The following is a 19,612-nucleotide window of genomic DNA, read 5'->3' as shown; positions in this document are numbered from 1 at the left end:
TCCCCAAACACCACCATCCCACTTCTCACTTAGCCAAGACTTAAGAATCTTTTCCACTGTCCCTTAGAATGAGGGACAGCTTTGGTTTCCTACAGAGCTTTCCGTTACCAAGCTCCTAAATTATGTGAGAGGAATTCTGCAAAATGAAGCTAAGAGAACCCTGCCTTTTTTCCTTCTCCAGTTTCTCATTTGAATGGCTTAAATGTTGCCTGACACCCATTTAAAGTCCCTCCTATTGTGCAGAATATTCAGTGAGTACCACAGAATGGTTCTACATAGAGACAGCATGTTTAATCCTACTGGAATAGCAGCTTTTCCATTAGAAAAACTAAACCCAAACACAAATATAATCTAAACACCAGCCCAGTGATTGGTCCCTTTTCTGCAAAAACTCTACCATTTGAGGACTAGGAAGTAACACTGGAGTGTTTTCCTGTTCAAAAGTTGTGTTTGACTTGTCAGACTCCATCTCCCCTGCTGGCAGCCAAAACATCTCCCAGGATGGTTCTGCTCACCACTGTCCTGCCTGGTGCTCTCAGGTACAGCTGTGCTTTTGCTGCTTCCCTCTCCCAGCTTGTACCGGAGTCTCCAGGCAGTGATGATCAGACTGCTTGAAGCAAAGAATTTTGGATTAATCATAAAGCTACCTTAAAAGTTGCATTTTTGTGCTCATTAGAAACTGTCCTCATTTAACCAAGTTATTTGTTTCTATGAAAGAAAACCAGGGTGCAATCTCCTCACTAAAATACACCAAAGCTCCAGAGAACAGGAGCACAGGGTGATCACCGCCAGGGATGTGGTGCTGCATTACTTGTACTAAAGCTGATTCATTTTTTCATTTTTTTTTCCTGTACAGTTGAAGAGTAAGACTGAAACTATTCATTCAGCCCTTTTATGCACTAAATTACCAATAATAGTCAAGGTGAGTTTGTTAACTGCTAAAATCCTCTGATGTAAAACTCTGAAGTTTTCCACTACACAGAGAAGGAAACTCCTGAACTTAGTTTCTACCATGCAAACAACAGGGTCCACAAAGGGATATGAGTTGGGAAATCACAATCTGCATCCAAGTGCAGGGCTTTGCTCTGCAGCTGCACTGCACACTGCAGTGGCAGCAGGCCAACAGTACAGGCAATTACACACAAACCTTTAGTGTTCGTGGCGAACACCGAGTTTGCATATCCATAGTTGAGGCTTTCTTGGAGGGGTTTTTGGAACTCTTCTTCTTAGAAAAGCTGATCTTTCCTTCTCAAGGCACTTGTGACTGTTCTGTGGTAACACCAAACCCCTCACCTTTTTTGGGTGCTCAGGCTCCTGACGAGTAGTGTAAAATCTAAGTGGCTTCTCTTCCACCTGGAATTGTTGGCGTGTTCCCCGAGTGTGGGGCCTGCTCAGGCAGCTGGAATGCTCCTCGTGGCCCCTGTTTGCCTTCTGCTGCACTGGTTTTGGGGAAGGCCTGGGCAAGGGAGCCTGTTGAGGTAAGACAGTAACTGTGTGCTGAAAGGAATCCAGTAAGTTCAACTTATTCCAGCTCCTGATCTGGCACTTGGAGGCACCAGGTTTGGGGCAGATCAGGCCCTTCTGGCACTTATCCCCTGGGCCCTCAAGTTCCTGTTTGGAATACTGGAAACCAGCAAGCATCTGCCAGCTCCTGGAGTTTGTGACAGAGCCCTTGGCTCTTTTCCAGCCCTATTCTTCCTTGCCCTCCCCAAAAGCTGGACATGGAGCTAATGAACAGGGAGATCTGGTGCTACTGCAGGGCCCAAATCCTCACCTGCTGCAGCTCTGCCTTGGGAGGTCTCCTTTTCAGTTTACTTGGCTTTTCTTCTCCCAGGAGCTGTGTGCCTGACCCTCCCACACACACTTTGTTTTGACAGGCAGGTTCTTCACCTTCCAGCTTTTTTCCCTTCTTCTGAGCTGGTTTTGGTGGAGGCTTTGGGAGGCGAACCTGGGATGAACAACAGTGAGCATTTTGTACAGTGAAAAAAGCCCAGAATTCACACAGAAAAATAATGATCTTCACTGTACATACACACCTTAAACAACAGCATCATTTTCCAAAGAGGACTTAAAGCAAAACTTTTAAGATTTCACTTAAAAGTTCCAACAGGACTAAAAGTGAAAATAAGTGGTTTTACACCTAAAAATTACCATATTTCATCCTAATGAGATTACAGCTTGGTATTGATGCAATTATTTTTAGTCTGATTTCTACAAGATCAAGTAAGCAGGGAGCTGGCCTCACCCCACTTTCCCTTTGCCACAACGTCAGCACTTCCACTGTAGGGGGAAAAGCTGAAAATATTTATTCAGGGCCAAAAACTGTGGTAAATAAATTTCAGAATTAATGCAATTAATCTTTTATCACCTATCTCTGGTGTGCAACTGGAACCAAGAACCACCTCAAGATTAGATAATGATACTATACAGGGAGTAATATCCTAAAATCCTTGCTCTGTAGCAATCCACCTCATCAAGGAGCTGGTGCTACAGGATCCTCTGTTACAGGTGTCTGCTGCTCTTCAGAAGGGAATTAACCCCAGATCCCCTCATTTCCTGTGTACCAAACTGGTACAGGTGCAACCAGACAGATCAGCTGGAGTCAGATCCTGCTCACAAGCAACAAGTGAGGAAACAGTGGCTTGTATGCAGTGGCTCCCGCTATTCCTAGGTTGTCTCTTCAATGGGAGAAGTGTTTGGTGAAGAAAAGGAGAAGTGAGAAAGGGAACGCTGAGATGAAAAGTCAGGCCTAGGATCACTAGAGGCATTGCCACGAAGACAGGCAGTAGGAAGAGCCTACCTGTCATCCAGCACTGTCAGGGCTGCAGCACCAGGAGCACCAGGCCACTGAAACATTGCATTTTCTGGAAACAGCAATAAATTTCAAGAGAGTTCAGTTAGCTGCCCTCTCTACTTGTATTTAAGTACTCCTTACATCCTTTGAATAACCCTAACATTGCCTTTCTGCAGCTGTTTTGCAGCGAGTGTTTAGAGGAAACTGGCTCATGTCAGCAGCAGAACTGGCTGAAGGAACAGGCTGCAGTAATACACAGGTGATCCTGGTGCTCTCACTGTTCCAAGAAGTGAGACACTCGGCATTACAGACTTCGCTGAAAAAGTGCTGACAGGTGCCAAGATTTAGTAACACAGGCATTCCCTCTGATCCTGTTCCTGGCCATCAAACCCAATCCCACTGAGTCCTGCGGCACAGGAATGGTGATAACTGACACTCCTCAGCCAGGGATTTTCCAGGGGGGTGTGACTTGCAAATAGCCAGTGCTGCAGCAGTTCCTGCAGCCTGCAAGGTTGGGATCATCTTTTATGCCACAGACTGTCGAGTCTTAGGCGAGGCTTAAGAAGGAAACAGAATTACTATTTAGTGTCTGACTCTGAGAAATCAAAGATTCCTGTGAAACAGAGATCCAGCAAGATCAGCTGGAGATCAGTTAACAGCTACCTGATGCTCTGAGTCAGTTCACAAAACAGTGCAAACTTAAAAAAACTTCTCAAATAAGTGAGGACACAACGGTCACCATCACAGCCACAGAAGTCCTGTCACCAAAATAGCTTTTGGTTTTGTTAAAATTAGAAAAAAAAGGGGTAAAACCAGAAAAGTCAATAAAGTGCTAAACTAAGTATCTGTAATTACCAAGATCAAAACCCAGTGCCTTTTCATTAAACGTGAACTTTTGTTCTGCCTTCCACAATACGTAAATAGTGCTGACAATTGGTTTGTGAGGCACTTGCTACAATAAAATCTAATTGTATCATGAGAGAAAGGTGACAATCAGGAGATCATGAAAAAATTACATATTCTCACTGGTGGTTAATTAGCCATGCAAAACCCCCTCAAACAGATATTCTCTTCTATTAGGAATGATTACTGTGCAGGCCTACAGATGTCAATACCACAGTCATTCAAATACTTCTTTCCCTACTAATTGAAGGTTGTAAAGCTCTGGTGCCAAGGTTTTGCTTCCAAAGAGCTAATTTATGACTAGAAGGATATTTTATGTCTTCAGTTGCAGCAGCTACAAAACTCAGCAAATCAGAACCATCTGTGCACTGATACTTGAATCACCATTCATCTCGCAGCCTATCAGTCACATTAGTTTGCATCCTGCATTCTTGGCTCACGTACACTTGTGATGGTCCAAAGTTCACCAGGAATATTAAAAATGGATGGGACCCTGACCCTGCCTTATTGCACACGCCCCAGAGCACCGCACGGGGCTGGTGCACATGGGGACTTTCATAGGAACAACGGGACTGACATTTCTCAGGAAAACTGCTAATTACCTCCCTCTCTGCTTAGGGAAGCTGGGCTTTATTAACTCAGAGCACTGGAGGAAAATAGCACAGGAGAGCTGTCACTTGGAAAATCCTGTGCCAGTGCACACCAGCAGCACAGCTAAAGCCACAGGAACATCTCCTCCACACTGGGGCTGCAGGAGGATAAAGGCAAATGACAAAGAACAGCCTGAAAGCAAGAAAATGAATTAAATGCTGTCACTAATAAAGGTAACTTTGCTTTTAATCTGGGACGAAGGAAAAACCTGGCATTCAGGCTTGTCTTCAAGATGTTAGTGAACAAAGTCCTTGACTTCCCCATTATCCTGAAAGTAAATCATTCTCCACAGACCTACTGCTTTGAAGTGAGAGCCTGTAGGTCAAAAGGACTCATGGCAGTTCTTCCTCCTTGAGGGTTGACATTCCACTTTTTAGCAAAGCCAGGGGAAACAGGAATTAACAAACATGGTGTATTTAAGGCAGAAGAACTGCTGTGTCAGTCTCATCTTGAGAGCTTTAACTATTTCCTCCTCTACAAAAGGAAAGGCAACAGGCAGGAGCTATCAGAAATAATCCCAGAGCTGTCCCACTCACTTTGGACACCTTAGCAGCGCAGTGATTCCGTGTGCACGCTGCTCCTGCGGAAAATTCCAGTGGGCCGTCGTAGCGCATCCCACTTGACTCCAGGCCATCCAGCAGGATTTTCTTCAGCACTTGATACTTCGGCTTCTCATCATAAGCTAAGCCAGAAACAGAGGCCAGAAACTTGGCTATTTCACCTGTAGAGCAGATTTGACTGTGAATTTCACTGAATGTAACCCCAGAAGTTCAGAAAGGATTTCATTCCAACACGGATGCCAATCCTCCGCTGCCAAACGAGACAACACAATTTCAGCTGAAGACACTCAAAACACAGAACTGACAATGTCTTGTCTTTTTGGGAGGAGAAAAGGAAAAGACCGACTTGGATAAACAAGCCAGACCTTAAGTGCTCCATCTCGTTATGCTCATGCCCTAATTCCCACAGCACTGACAGCTATCCAAGGATAAAAATTAAAATATTTTATTGACAAGTATTGATAGTTCTGTGTAAAAGAGAAAAGTCTCTGATAGATTACAATATTCCTTTAAATATTAATTACTCTGAACAGTATTATTTTAATCTGCATAAATACTATACTGGGAATGCTTTGGAAAAACACTTTTTTTTTTTTTAACTTCAAATATTACTATTGTTTTTCTGATTGCATCCCAAAACAGTCCAACAGCAGCAACATTTTTCCATCAAGTGGTTCAAAAAACAGGGAAACCACTGAATGGGCAGGACTAATGCTAGTAGGAAAAACATATGGGGGGTTCAAGCTTTTCTTTCAGTTGAAGACCCAAGTGTATCCTAAAACTGGAGTGCTACACCAGATATTAGCATCTGGTCAAATCCCAGCAGGAAAGATTTATTAAATATGTATACACATCATGAATAAATTTTGCCTAATACACAATGCATTCCAATAATTCCAATACAAAAGCACTAGGAAAATAAGGGAATAAATCAAAAATAGATACTGACCTTTGGTGTTTTCCCTGGGTTACTTTTGTATTTCAGGGAAGGAAGAAACAAGACAAGACAAAGTGTCCATCCATTTGCTTTTTTAAACTCTGAGCACCAAGCAATAAACCTTTGGTAGACAGTTGCTTACTATTTCCATACTAACAGCTACTTCTGTTTCCAAGATAGTCACTGCTTCCCAACACCTTGGATTACATATGGCCAAGATCCCTTCTGTCACTCCATGGGATACATCACAGACTGAGCAAGATTCTTTTTCTTTTTGAAGACTTTGTTAAATTTGTGTTACTTCCACTTCTCTTCTGCTCCCCCCCCCCCGAGTCAGACATTGAACTGTGTTTAGGAACAGGCTGAAGAGCCATGGGGTACAAGTGCAAGTACACTTACTGCAGCTGCTTCCAGGAGAATCCCACCTCAGCACTGAATCTGGGAGCTCATCCATAAGTCTGAAACAACACCAGAGTGCAACAATTTAATGCAGCTTTGGAGCAGGTGATTCCTCATTTGGGATTTAGGAAGACAGCAAGTCTCAGTTCCAAAGGGAGTAGACCTCCAGGATAGCTAATGATTCACAGGACTGCTTTTGAACCCAGATCCCCCCTCACCAGCTCCATTTTTAACTCTTTGCACGCTGCTGGTTTCATCAAGACCAGGCTGATACCTAAAACTGCACTTTAAGTTTTTCTTCGCAGCTATTTTAAGCTTTCTACAAGGAAAAACAAAAGCCCTTTAAGCAAAATGGTTTGTTCTGATTTCAGATTGATGATTCCCATTTCTAATTTGGAATTTAAGCAGCAGTTCTGCTTTGCCTTCCCATCATTTAGCATGAGGTCCTCTCTGCCATGGAGCACAGGGCTCTCAAAATTACACCAGGCATGGCAGGGCCACAAGGGAACAGGGAGGTCACATCACCTAGAGTCCCGCACGCTTCATTAGCGGCAGGGCCACAGGTGTAATTCCTGTCCATCCAGAAACAGGAACAGCAAAGAAGCTCAGGATCAATTCCTAAAAACAGGAAAAACACCAGCCCTCATCTTGGGCAGTCTAGCACCCACAGGAACCTGAAAATTAAGACAGTTAAGAGGAACAACCTGGACAAGATACCTAATTCCAGGAAAGTAATTTATTAGAGTAAGAGGATATTTCTGATGAGTGGAATCTGTGTAATTTTCTGTGCATTTCCTTGAAGCCTCTGTTTGCTCAGCATCCTGGAAACATGAGCCATCCAAGGGTTAATGGCAAGGGAGGAATCAGCGGAGCAGCTTGATTGATTAAATTGATTTCCCATTGAATTGTGTAAGTGTTACCTTGCAGGGGGCTGTGTAATGATCAGAACTTCTAAAGGAGAGATATTAAATGTAGCAGAGGGTGTCAATATTTCCAGCTGCACTCGGCCCCGTGCACAGGCTGCAGCCACCCTTCCTGGTGCCGGGAGCCGCTGCCCCACAGAACCTGAGCATTGATTTCCAGGGATCAGCCAGCCCCAGCAGGTACCTCTGGTATGACTTGCCCTACTAAAAAGTTTGCTGCCTCCTGCACTTGTGAGGTTACTTCTGGGTAACTCCTCTGCTGTGCAGCCTGCTACAGGTACCACGTGCAATTAAATCCCCCAGTCTCAGCTGTGAGGGCAAAGGAAGCAAACACTGATCCACTGTTGCTTTAGAGAGCTCCAAGTAAGTCATGCTGGGAAAAAGGAAAGATTTTCACCAAGCTCCTTAGTGTTTTGGTATTTAATTATTTGTAATGGCAGTAGGCTTATGTAACATTAAAAACCTACAGAAAAACATCTGAAAAACAGTATCATATAGAAAGTTAAATAAATTGAGTGCACATGTGGAAAAACCTCCACGAGATGTTTGTACTACGGTCGCTACAAAGTGCCCGTGCAGTTTAACGGAACCACACAACAACCTTCTGTATGTGCACTAAGGCCTGTGCTAATTTACAAATGTTTTCTTTGAAAAAAAAGAGTATTGGAAAAATACACAGCAGACAAAATGCCTGTGTACTGTGCACTGGAATTCATCCTCTCCACAGCAGCACAGACATAAACATGCAAAGGAGGGTAGACGTGCACATAAAGTTCCCATTTTAACTGCTTCCAACATCTCTCTTAATTAAGGAAAATTGTTTTAGCTTTCTCCTAAGGTGCTGTTCTACAGCATGGAAAGCTGTGTTTCCCAGAGCTGGGAAATGGTGAGGATGCTGCAGGGTTCCAGGCTGGTGTGTCCATGTGCAGGGGGGGGGGGGTTTGTCCTTACTTTGTTTTCGCAGTCTGGACAGCTACAGGGTCCTTGAGGTTCTGCTCCCAGGGCAGCTTCCCACACAACCACTGCAGCATGCAGTAGCCAAGGATCTCAAGGTCCCCTCGTCTGGATGGGGCTAAAATGTGGGAAAGGGGGAGGGGGAAAGAAAAAAAAAAAAATACAATTAAGAATAGGAACCTCTTCTTAGGAAATAGAAAAGACTTTGATTGAACTGGTGCTGATGAAATATGAAGAAGCCAAATGGGCAAAGTGTTTTGTTTGTTCAGCTGTATTAGACCTGAACCGCCCCGGCATTTGGCCACAGGCCACAGACAGGCAGTGACTTGTTCCTGCTCAAGTGAGGGTCAGCTTCCTCACCTCCTCCAACTCCATCCTTCCTCAGTCTGGCCTGTCACATGGACTTGATCCCCATGGCCTCTGACATGATCCAGACAGCCCATAACTGAGTACCAACACTTTCTCAAAGAGCCAAGCAGTAAAACAAAGAAATAAATGTCTGCTGCTAAATTGCTAACACATGTTCCAGGAAGTCCATGGGGTCCACATTGGTCATGCAGGGACTCTGTGAGAGCAGACTAAACACTGATGGCCTTTCCTGTTCTCCCGCAGAGCCGTTTGAACTCGGATGCTGGGACAAAACTGCCATCTAGTGTGCACTGCCTCACCAGAGCCTGCTCCCGGCTCCAGCCGTTTCTGTGGAGCTGTGCACAACCCAAAATACACTCGCTCTTTAGCAAAGTCCAGGGTAAACTGCCCACTGCTGCTTCCAAAAAGGAAGTTATTTCAGGAACAACTTACTCTTGCTCTGCACACTGCAGGCAGAACACAAATACAGGAGACAAAATTAAATCAAAAATTAACCCCATCCCTGAGCATCATCTACACAGAGAAACTGAAGTTAACCTATAGATTGGCTTTTCCTAGAGAAAGAGGGAGGGGAAAAGTGCAATACCAACAGGATTGCTATTGCTTGCTGCTACCCAGAGGAAACCACACTTGCTAAAACTGAACAAGCAGGAGCACTGCAGGATTTCTTTGACTTCCAGCCTACAAGTTTGCACGTCAAAACCACATGGAATCTGCAAAACCAGAAACTGTTTGTTGTGATTAAAGACAGACAGACGTAGAAGTTAAATTTATGCTTTTCCAAAATTAATTTTTGCTTTCCAGGAAGGAAAGAAGAGTTCAGACTTGCTTGGCACTTTTTATCCAGCATGAAGACCAGTAGCTGAGCACTGTGCTGTTAATCCCGCTGTAAACAGATATCCTATTTTATGGGCCTTCATTAAATAAATTCCAGAAAGTCACTCAGCAAACTTATCTTTTAATTTAAGAAGTCATCTGCTAAAAGCCACGGTGCCAACACATCATAACTGTTGCTTGTTCCTGTACACACATTACTGTAAAAGCAGCCGATTAGTTTTTATACATTCCCTATCTTAACTGCTCTTAGGCTCGGGATTATTAAAGGCCCCTGGATCCAACACCGCTGTGCTGTCCCTTGGGCGTCGTTTATTTTCTGCCCTGGATTCAGCAACGTCCTAATGCAAGACTTGGCTCCCATATTAAAATAAAAACACAATCTCCACCACTTGCTGTTCTGTAGTGATTTCTCTGGCCATAAATCTCCCGGTAACTGTGGAACAATTCCATTCACACACATGTGTTCACAACTCCTTTTTCCATTATGGCAATTCCAGATTAGATCCATGTAAGCCAGCGTTTTTGACTGCAGATCCTCCAATTTTCACAATGCCTTCCTGGCACCTGTTTGTGTGAGAGAGGCTACAGAAAGTGGCCTTTTGAGGAAAATTGTCAGAATTCCAATGGACAGCTTTTTTCTGGGGGGGATTCATTGATGTGCTTCTATAAGTAACAGCAAACCAATCAGATTTCAGAAGTTACCCCAAGATAAGTCATTTTCTGACAAAACAGACCCAGAGATTAAAGGTTTTTCACAGTTTGGCCATGACTAATGACCTTCCCTCTCACCTGCAGCTCTTGCAGCCACTCCCTGACTAATCCTGGGACAAAGCCATGACAAACCAGGAGCCTTGGCTGACACCTGCCCAAAGCCACAGCGGGCACAGGGACAAAAAGGTACATGGAGCTAAAGCACCCCTGCCCAGCAGTAACAGGAAATGTTTCACAGGACACAGTAACTCCCCTATCCCTTCATCTCCCAGGTCACCACAAGTGCTGCTAAATACAGACTTTTACCTGGGTTTTTGTAGAACCACACAAAAATCTCAGTGTTTGATCCTTTGGCTGTACTTGCTTATTTCTCTCTGCTCCATGTAAGCTAAATCCCTCAACTTTTTAAATCCTTTAGATTCTTGTTAAAAAGTATTTGATTAATCTTTAATGAGTTAGTATTGTCCATGGACAATGGAATTATTAGATTTTCATGCCAAATAGAGCACTAATAGAAACATTTCAATGATATGTTTACTTGCAAAAATAAATCTGCTCACACAATTGAAGATTACAGGAATTCTTGATAAACATCAACGGCGAGAAATCAATCTGCTTTCACTTTAAATATGACAGCCGGGTGAAAATAAAACAATTTTGCTTGATAACTTGTCACAGTTACAAGAGTGCACACTTCAACCAGTACTTACTTAAATCAAACCCTTACTTCTCTCCTAAAAATCTTTCTGGTTCTTATTTTTCTTTTTTAATAGATGTTTGATTTCTGCTTTTCGACTCACAGGATTTTTTTACTTGTATTTTCGTCTCATATGAAGTAGTATTTAATGGGAACACATTGGTGATGTTTTATTTCACAGTATCTTTAATTTTTTTAATTTGGAGATTTAAGGCCTGAGTCTGTTCTCAGTCCTGCCAAGGTAAGTCGGGAATAACTCCACTGAAATTGATGAACTCACAAGCACATAAATGAAATCAGAGTTTTAAATATACCCCAAACATACTCAACACGCAGGCACAGGGTCCAATAACTCAGAATAACCGAAACAATTCACCTGAGGAGAAAATAGGTGATGTATCTCTGTACACTGGATTTGGCAGCTATCTTAACTCTAATTTATATTCAGATTATTATTTCCAAATAGATCAGTGATATCACAACAGCCACAATATACTCTCAAAACTCCACTGCTCCCAAGAACTCCTCTGAAACGGAAGTAAAAATAGGAGTTTTCTCTATGGCCTCTGTTGAGCTGATTTTCTCCAGCCTTTTGTAAAGATCTAACAAGTGACAGATTAAATATTCTCTTATTTTTAATTAGCACTGTTACATGATAATTTCACTACTGGTGATTTTTTGGATTAGAAGCTTTTCACAAACAGGAGCATTTTGGTTGCTCATATTGCATGGACATGCAGTGGCACCTCCAACTCTCACTGGCATTACAGAACACAAATTCCCAGTAACTCACAAATAGAACTCACACCGCAGCAGTAATCCAAAAGCCCATAAAGGAAAGGAGGGTTAACACGACCATGGGGAAATACAATTATGATAAAAATGTACCATCACAAAGTGATATAACTTAATTCAAGGCTGAGATTATTAAAAACCAGACAAATACAAGACATGCCAACAATCAGTGCTTCTATTAGGGGTAGGAGAAGTGAAAAGACAAAAAAAAGAAAACCCAAACTGAAACAAGCAGATAATGAAGTCTTGCTTTCCCCAGGTCCCCGTCAGTCTGAGGAGCTCCCTGCAGCAGGACAATGACCAACGGAATAGAGTGAGGCTCCAGGGAAAAGGTAAGAGAAGTACATTAAATTTATGATACATTTTAGTGCTTGGAGGTCATTCCACAGAGTTATCCAGCCTCAGACAGGGCAAATTCCAGCCAGGAACCACCTCCTCTCATGCCCAGCCCTGCACCATCAGCTGGGCACATTGCTCAAGTACTCCCTGACAATAACCACCAACTCGGAATGCTGGAAAGAAAAATCCATGGCACCACCACAGCTGGAGTACAGCTCTTCCAGAGAACTCAGTCTGTGACATGGCAGAGAGGGACACTTCCTGCACCAGCCACAGTCTCTCTCCAAACTGGGATCCTACAGATACACACTTGATGGGTTGAACAGCTCATGGGCATGGAACACACAGCAGAGCTGCCAGGAGGGAACAATCAGGACTGGTGGAATGGCATGTGCTGAAAGGAAGAGGGCTGGGGTCCTGATCTGGTGGGGACAAGTTTATGCAGTGGGAAGGTTGGAAGGTGCAAGGGAACTTCACCACGAGATGTGGGTGGGAGATAAAATGGTGGTGGCAGGAGATGCCGGTACCTGGTCGGAAGCAAAAGGTTCCAAGCTTGCAGTAAGGAGAACATGTGGCAGGAGAGTGGGGACAGGAAGTTTTACTCTTCTTTCATATCTGTGTGGCAGAAAAAAAGAATCAAAAAGGTAAGGGCCTTATTATAAGTAGGGGTGGGCAAGCAGCTGAGATTCACTGCCTTTCTGAACGCCTGGTGTAGAGAACAACAGCCAAAATTAAACAGCCCATTCCCAGGCACGGTCCTCAGTTGTGACAAAGTTGTAAATGCTCCTCATCTTATTCTTGCTGCTTCTGGACATACCTGGCAGGACAGAATAAGCTTCCAGAGGTGGCTGTAGGAGCCTATCCAATCTTTTCCTTGCTAGTGACTCTTCTTTCACTTATAACCACTTCCTGCTCCCTCTTCTGCTGGGCACACATTTCTAATCCAACTCTCAGGAACTAAACCATCTTTTTATTTATTTCCCATTACAAAGTTCCACCCATTTTTTGCCACACTAGTTATATTTTCCTTTTATTATTTAGGATTTACAGTTTGTCCTGTACACAGTCTTTGGGAAACACATATCAAACTACAGCAGATCAATAATTCATTCGACTGACAAAAAAGAGAAAAAAATCCTGCAGGCTCCCTCTGAATCCTAACTATGCATGGGCAGATGCCAAATCAACCTCTTGATCCAGAGGCACTCAGAGCTCTGTTCTCTGGAAGCAGGCTCCCAAAGAATGTTTCCAGGCATAGGTGTTTATATTCCTGCACATCCTTCCTCACAAAATGAACCCTGCACATATTTTACTCAACAGAACAGGAAAAATGGCCAAGCACTGAGCTGTGTTTTTAATACCACAGACCAGCTGTCAGAGCAGTGGGGAAAACCAGCACGAGGACTGCAGGGCTTTCCCTGCCGTCAGCCCAACGCTGGCGTTGCCCTGGACAAACCCAGTGTCCCAGCGTTCTGACAGAGCTCAAGGAGCACACATGTGCACTAACCCCGTGTGAGGGGCACAGAGATGCCTGTCCAAAGTCCCCACTCCTGTGGAAAGCAGCATTTACTACTCCAGGTGATATCAGTCCTGCACGGACTTCAGTGGGGCCTCCACTGATGCAAGAGATGGCAACACTGCTCGGAGTTACTGTGGAATGCTGGGAGAAGGGACAGGACTCATCTTGGAATCGATGGCAAACACAAATATATGCTGGAGGGAATTCAGCATGGACAGTTCATACTCTTATGCTCATCAATGATAGCAAATTAAAACTGGGCTAACGCACTCAGTGCACAGGACTGGAGTATTTAAAAGGACCTCAATATGTTAAGTGCAGTAAATCTCCAGAGAAATTAGGTATTGACTGCATGCCTCACTGAGGAGAAAATCTACAAAAATCCATAGGAGGCACTGATCCAAATATTACTTTTTAACACTAACTATGGAACAATTTTTTAAACGTACACTGAGTACAGATATAATTCTCTTTAATTATCAATCAACAAACCAAAATGCAGTACTGTTTATGCAGGCTGGTCTTTAAAAATGAACACAGTGAGCACACTCCAATGCGACACTAAAACCAATGACACAGTTGTGCCCTGTGAAATTTGCATCAAAATAAAAAGGGTTTCAATTTCAAATACCCACATGCTGGTTGGGATGGGATCCTGCCACAAACCCAGGAATGCCAGTGGTATGGGTTGGATCCTGTGGCAGAGGCCAAGTTGGGCCCTGCTTGGTTCCAGGTGAACTCCAAACACAGCTCATAGGAGCAGCACATCCCACTCTGCCTTACAAGAGACTGTCAGAAGAACACGGACTTATCCCACCACCCAAAAGTGTTTCCCCGTGGTGGCCACTGGTAGGAACCCTTCTGGATCTCAGCGGACTGCACAACTCTACACCTGGTGAGCTCCACAGAGAGCTTGGGGAATAAGCCAGCACGCAGCTGGGTTAAGCTCTGCATTCAACTACGGAAACTCTGGCGTTGACTTAAATTACTGGGAAGGGAATGCATTTGACTGGCTCTGTGCACGGAGGGTATCAGCTCCAAGCATTGCCAAGAGGCACTTTTGAAAGCTACAAATTCCTAATTTGGTTAAAGCTTCAGCACGTCCCTCGAATCACTGCATGTATTCAGTAGCTGCTTCATGAGCAAGTCAAAATGTTCTCATCTGTCCAGCTCAGCATAGCCACTGATGCTGTTCAGGGGGCTGAGATATTTATGTTGCTACACACATGCAGCAAATGCCCTCTGGAAAGGATCTCATTTATATAAAATAGCATTTAAAAATTAGAATTATATTCCTAGAGCATTGAAATAACAAAATACTCCACTCTAAAAAGCTGGAACGTGACACCAGAATAAAGATTGTCTCTGCACCTTCCATTTGCCAACATTAAGACTTTTCACAACACCCCACCTCACTTTATACATGAGACTGTGCTGAGACTCCACCACAAGTGGGGAATCCAGGAGACTGCTGAACACAGAAGCCTTTTGCCCCAGCTACTGGAAGTCTTTCAGCATCCTGAGACATCTCTGTGACTCAACCTCACACCAAGAGAGCAGGGAAACCCATCGCTGTGTTCTGCCAGCTGGACCCGTGCAGTCCAGCTGCACATGCAGATTTTCCCTGGGACCTTGAGAGCTCTGCTGGCAAGTGGGAAACTCTGGCAATTTGACCTTAATGGACTGAGGTTGTCTGTCATGGTTTAACCCCAGCCAGCAAATAAAGTACCACACAGCCACTCATCCCCTGCCCCTCCCTGGAGGGACAAGAAGGAGAATCAGGGAAAAAAATTAAAACCCATGGGTTGAGATAACAACAGTTTAATACTCTCAATAAAATTTTTAAAATACTAATAATGAAAAGGAAGGTAAAAGAAAGGAACAAAAGGAACAAACCCCCTGGCACTAAGTGATGCACAATAGAGCTGCTCAGCATCACCTGAGCAGTGATTGGCCCCTCCCAGCCAACCCCCCCAGTTTATCCACTGCCCCTGTTATCCTGGGATATGGAACATCCCTTCGGCCAGGTCAGCTGTGCTGGCCACGCTCCCTCACAGCTCCTTGTGCAGCTCCTCACTGCCAGAGCACGGGAAACTCAGCAGTCCTTGACTCAAGGTAAGCACTGCTCAGCAACAACGAAAACTTCCCTGTGTTATCAGTGTTACTCTCATCCGAAATCCAAACCACAGCACTGCACCAGCTACTGGCATGAAAATTAACTCTGTCCCAGCTGAAACCAGGACATCATCACACAATGTCAGAGCTGGCATTCCATGTGAAGAGTTTGGATGCTCTGCAACATACCAGATCCCACATCATGTTCTGTAGGCTCTTCTAGAAGCAGCACCAGAAAAATCTGTGGATTTTCTGTTTGCAGCTACTAAGCAAACACTTTTCAAGTGTAAAAGGGGGGGTAAGCTCCCTCAAACTATCTTTCTGAATATTTTGTTTTGTGGTATCCTCTGCTTTTAACCAATTCTATCATGACTTTAGCTACTTGAGGAGGTTATCCAAGACACAGATTACAAAACTTACCTCACACTTCCTCTGCACACCTTTTGCCACCCAAGCCTGTAAAATTTCCCTGCACTTTCAAATAAAAGGAAATATCTGTCCTGTAATCACATACCCATCCACAAACACTACCAAACTGGCTGCTATAACTACCCAACTGCCAAATCCCAAATACTCCAGCTTCCACCCACCCTTCAAAGAGCATCCACATCAAATACTACTGCACAGCCACACCGCTCACACCACCAGGCAAAGCAGGCAGAGTCAGGTCTCCAGAAAACACTCTGCATGCTTGGGAGGGCCAGAAGCCTCCAAAACAGATGCTCTCCTCACCACAAAATATTTTCTAGCAGGTGAAGTGGTGCAGTTGTCTTAGCAGGAAATACTTGCTGGTCTTATTTCATTTTTCCTAATGACCAGAGTTAAACGACTGCAGGTTTTAACAGCTCCAGCAAATTATCAAGACCCTCTACATTACATGGTCAATGGTCCTTTTAATAGAAAAAGCAATAATATACAGTTGTTTGTGCCAACTAAAACTCGTTAGAAAGTATTAGTTTAAGGTAACAGTTCAGCAGCTATTAACAAGCACAAATTCCTGCAGTTATCACTCATGACACTGATCCTCACCAAGCTGGCAGCAGCAAACCATCCCTCGTGTTTGAGATGATCTTGGGGGTGAAGGAGGGGAAAGGGGAAGGAAAAGTTAACAAAAACACTCTTTTGTAGCAAGAGTCAAAGTTTTTCAATAATCGCCATTTTTTTCACTAGCATAACATTAGAATTGACTTTTTGTCTTGCTGACATAGCAACTAAGAAAGTTGTGTTGCATTGACCATATTGATTGTGAACAATGCAGCCATCAGTGGGACTTTACACCATATATTTTCAATATTGACCTCCCAGTCCCTTTTCCATGGCTCTCTGGGTCTGCTATTGGATTTGGACTGCAGTGTAATAAACAGCTAAGGTTTAATTAATGGTAAATGAATACAAGACATAGGTTATGACTTTAACTAATTAGGGAATTGTTGAATTAAGTCTGCCTTGGAATGCAAGGCAGTACAATCAATATCCAATAAAAGGACTATGTATGTAATTTACCTGCAAATGTGTTTCCAATACCATCAAAGTGAGTTTAAATAAGTAAGATATATGAAAGGCTACTGGAAAAAGATTTCAAAAAGTTAACACTTTATGACTTCAAAAAAGGTTTTTCTCCTTGCAGAAGGAATGTCATCTTGACATATCCTCCCATAACACAGATGGTGACACTCAGACACAGCTCTCCCTAAAGGACAGTGCAGACTCCAAACCCTTTTCCTTGACAATGCAGCATTAGCAAATCCTGCCTCTGCAGGGTACAGCAGGCACAAACCAGTCCTCCCAACATGAACCAATTAAGTTGATGTTGAGCTCTTCTCAGGGTGTCCTGGGCTGCAGTGCTGTGTGTGCAGAGCCTCTCAGGGTTCCTCATGCTGCCCCTTCCTCCAGCCCTGGGGAAGCATTCCCAGGCACACAAGGAGGTCACCCCATGAGGGGCTGAGCAATCCCCAACACTGCTTCTCCTGTGTACAGCAGCTCTCACAGCCTGATTACTCATTCTGTAATCACTCATCTGAAATAAAAAAAAGAAACCTACCTACTCCCTTGTGGGCATCTATGCTGGTAAACTCTATTGTCCCATTATGGCCCTTCCTAGGATTTTCCTGATACTGTTTGTGGTTCCCATTGGGACAATATCTGTAGCAAAGTCCGTAATCTGCAAGATAAACCTGGAAGACATGAACAGACAAATGAATAATGCTTTTGTCCTTTGAAAGTATAACCTTTATAATTAAGTCTTAAGAAACTGATAGGTTAAGGACAGCCTTAGATCTAAATTTTATTAAACCAAATGGTGCCTCAGGATAAAATATGTACAACTGGGGGCTATAACAGCTGCCCTCCCCATTTAAATCCTTCCACTACTATACTCTTATCTTATTTCAGAGTCGAGCAGAATTTCAGTCATTTTATTTTGTTCCTGAGCTCTCTGCTCTCCAGGTGGGCATCCAGACATCATAAACTGCAATATGCCTTTTACGCGGTCCCACGTTGCTTATGGGACCCCTTCCTCCCCCAACTTAAGCAGGCACACACACATCCCCCTGTTTGGATTTTCCAGCAGCTGAGACTCTTCAATTCTACTGTGCAGCTTCAAAACCAGAGGAAGAGGCAGCAGCTTCCCCCAGCTGGACTGGACACAGGGCTCCAGGGCCCCAGGGACAGTGGCCACAGGGCTGCTGGGCACCAGCCCAACCGTAATCCCACGCTGTGGAATGCCACTGTCACTAACGTCCTACATAAACTATTGAAAGTGTAGGATAAAACAAAGTGAAACAAACCAGCTCTTCCCAACCCAGGAAACCATCTAGTAAACCACTCCTGAATTTATAATACATTTTTAAAAAGACACAGAACCAAACTCACTCTCAGCTACTCTGAAGCAAATACACTGAGTTACATCAACGTAAGAGAAAAAAAATTGGGCCTAAATTGCATATACTGCAATAGTGCCACATTCACCATTCCAGCCACAGATTTTTGGGGCAAAACCTCAATCATCTGAAGGCACAGAGATCACTTCTACTAAACCTTATTATATGATAAAGAAAAACATCTTATTCAAACCTTAGTTTAGTTTCCTCTTTAGCTACAAAACAGTTTATACTGAAAAAGTCTAAAATGAACTTTTCTGGCACTCACTTGCAATTTAATTATGTCACTGCTGGTAAAGGCAAAAACAAACAAAAAACCCTCAAGAAAACTTAATGCATTACTGTGGAGCACATTCTGTTGAACTACTGATTCCTGTTTGTGCTTCAGGCAACTTCAGACCCCGGGATTGCTGGTCTCTTGGTTTTGCCATTTCTGCTGCAGGATCTGAGCTTATCTGGAGCGTGTAAGCCGGGCTGCAGCACTCGCTTCCTGCACAGGGCTGGCTGTTAACATTATCGATGGTGTTTCTCACCTGACACACCAGCCAAACTGGGATACAAGATTAAAGACCAGAGGCATGGATGGCTACAAAAGCTGAGACAGGGCATCAGCTGGCTTGGGCTGACCACTTGGATTTCCTCCTGCATCTGTTCTGCAGCGTATTCCTGATGCTCTGGTGCTGCCCAAACTGAGCCCATAGTCAGAGAACTCACTCAAACTACCCTACACACCAAGTTTTGTGAGTCTTCTGGATCCTTCGTGGGCTGGGAAGGAGGGAGGACCCCAGAAGGTGCATTCTTCCCAGACTCAGTGGTGCACTTTGGATTTTGCTTGACTACAGGTCTCTGACATGGACAGGAAGATAAAATACCTTTAAAAATTAAGGCTATGCCTTACATTAAAATGAGGTTTTAACTGTTAGGAAAAGAAATAGACCTGCAGCACCTCTGGCAGCTCTCTGGTTTGGGCTGGCCATACCAGTTTATGTGATAGAGACTCCCATGTGACAGCCCAGCCTCTTTCAAACTACATCAACAACAGGCCACCTACAAAGTAGCCAGGAATATTTGTTAGTCAAACTTGAAGTAAGTTAAAAAAAACCCCAAAACCACATATCCTATCACAGTAACTATGTTCTTTTAAAGTTTTAAGCAGCTCCATTAATGCAGTCCATTTTTAACCAACGGATTTGCTTACAATATCTCCAGTAGCAGTATCAGCAGAGCAGT

The 19,612-nt window shown here is 43.7% G+C and overlaps 1 protein-coding gene across 3 annotated transcripts in view; it reads right to left on the bottom strand.

Annotated features, from left to right (window-relative positions):
- The window catches only part of VRK2 (VRK serine/threonine kinase 2), a 37,242-nt gene that overhangs the window by 937 nt on the left and 16,693 nt on the right, over window positions 1-19,612 (bottom strand). Inside the window, exons 8-14 of one of the 3 annotated variants that reach the window (XM_082302628.1) lie at window positions 17,545-17,677; window positions 8,119-8,239; window positions 6,245-6,303; window positions 4,885-5,069; window positions 1,775-1,948; window positions 1,294-1,470; window positions 516-610 (exon numbers count right to left, since the gene is read on the bottom strand). In XM_082302628.1, the coding sequence (XP_082158754.1) occupies window positions 536-610; window positions 1,294-1,470; window positions 1,775-1,948; window positions 4,885-5,069; window positions 6,245-6,303; window positions 8,119-8,239; window positions 17,545-17,677 (924 nt within the window). In that variant the 3' untranslated portion in view covers window positions 516-535. The remainder of the gene's footprint in view (window positions 1-515; window positions 611-1,293; window positions 1,471-1,774; window positions 1,949-4,884; window positions 5,070-6,244; window positions 6,304-8,118; window positions 8,240-17,544; window positions 17,678-19,612) is intronic. The other 2 variants (XM_082302629.1, XM_082302627.1) reach the window with 2 other exon arrangements.

The sequence above is a fragment of the Coloeus monedula genome (genome assembly GCF_965178545.1).
Source record: "Coloeus monedula genome assembly, chromosome: 2".
NCBI classification, from domain to species: domain Eukaryota; kingdom Metazoa; phylum Chordata; class Aves; order Passeriformes; family Corvidae; genus Coloeus; species Coloeus monedula.
The sequence above is the reverse complement of the archived record's forward strand: the minus strand, read 5'-3'. Positions and strand labels throughout refer to the sequence as shown.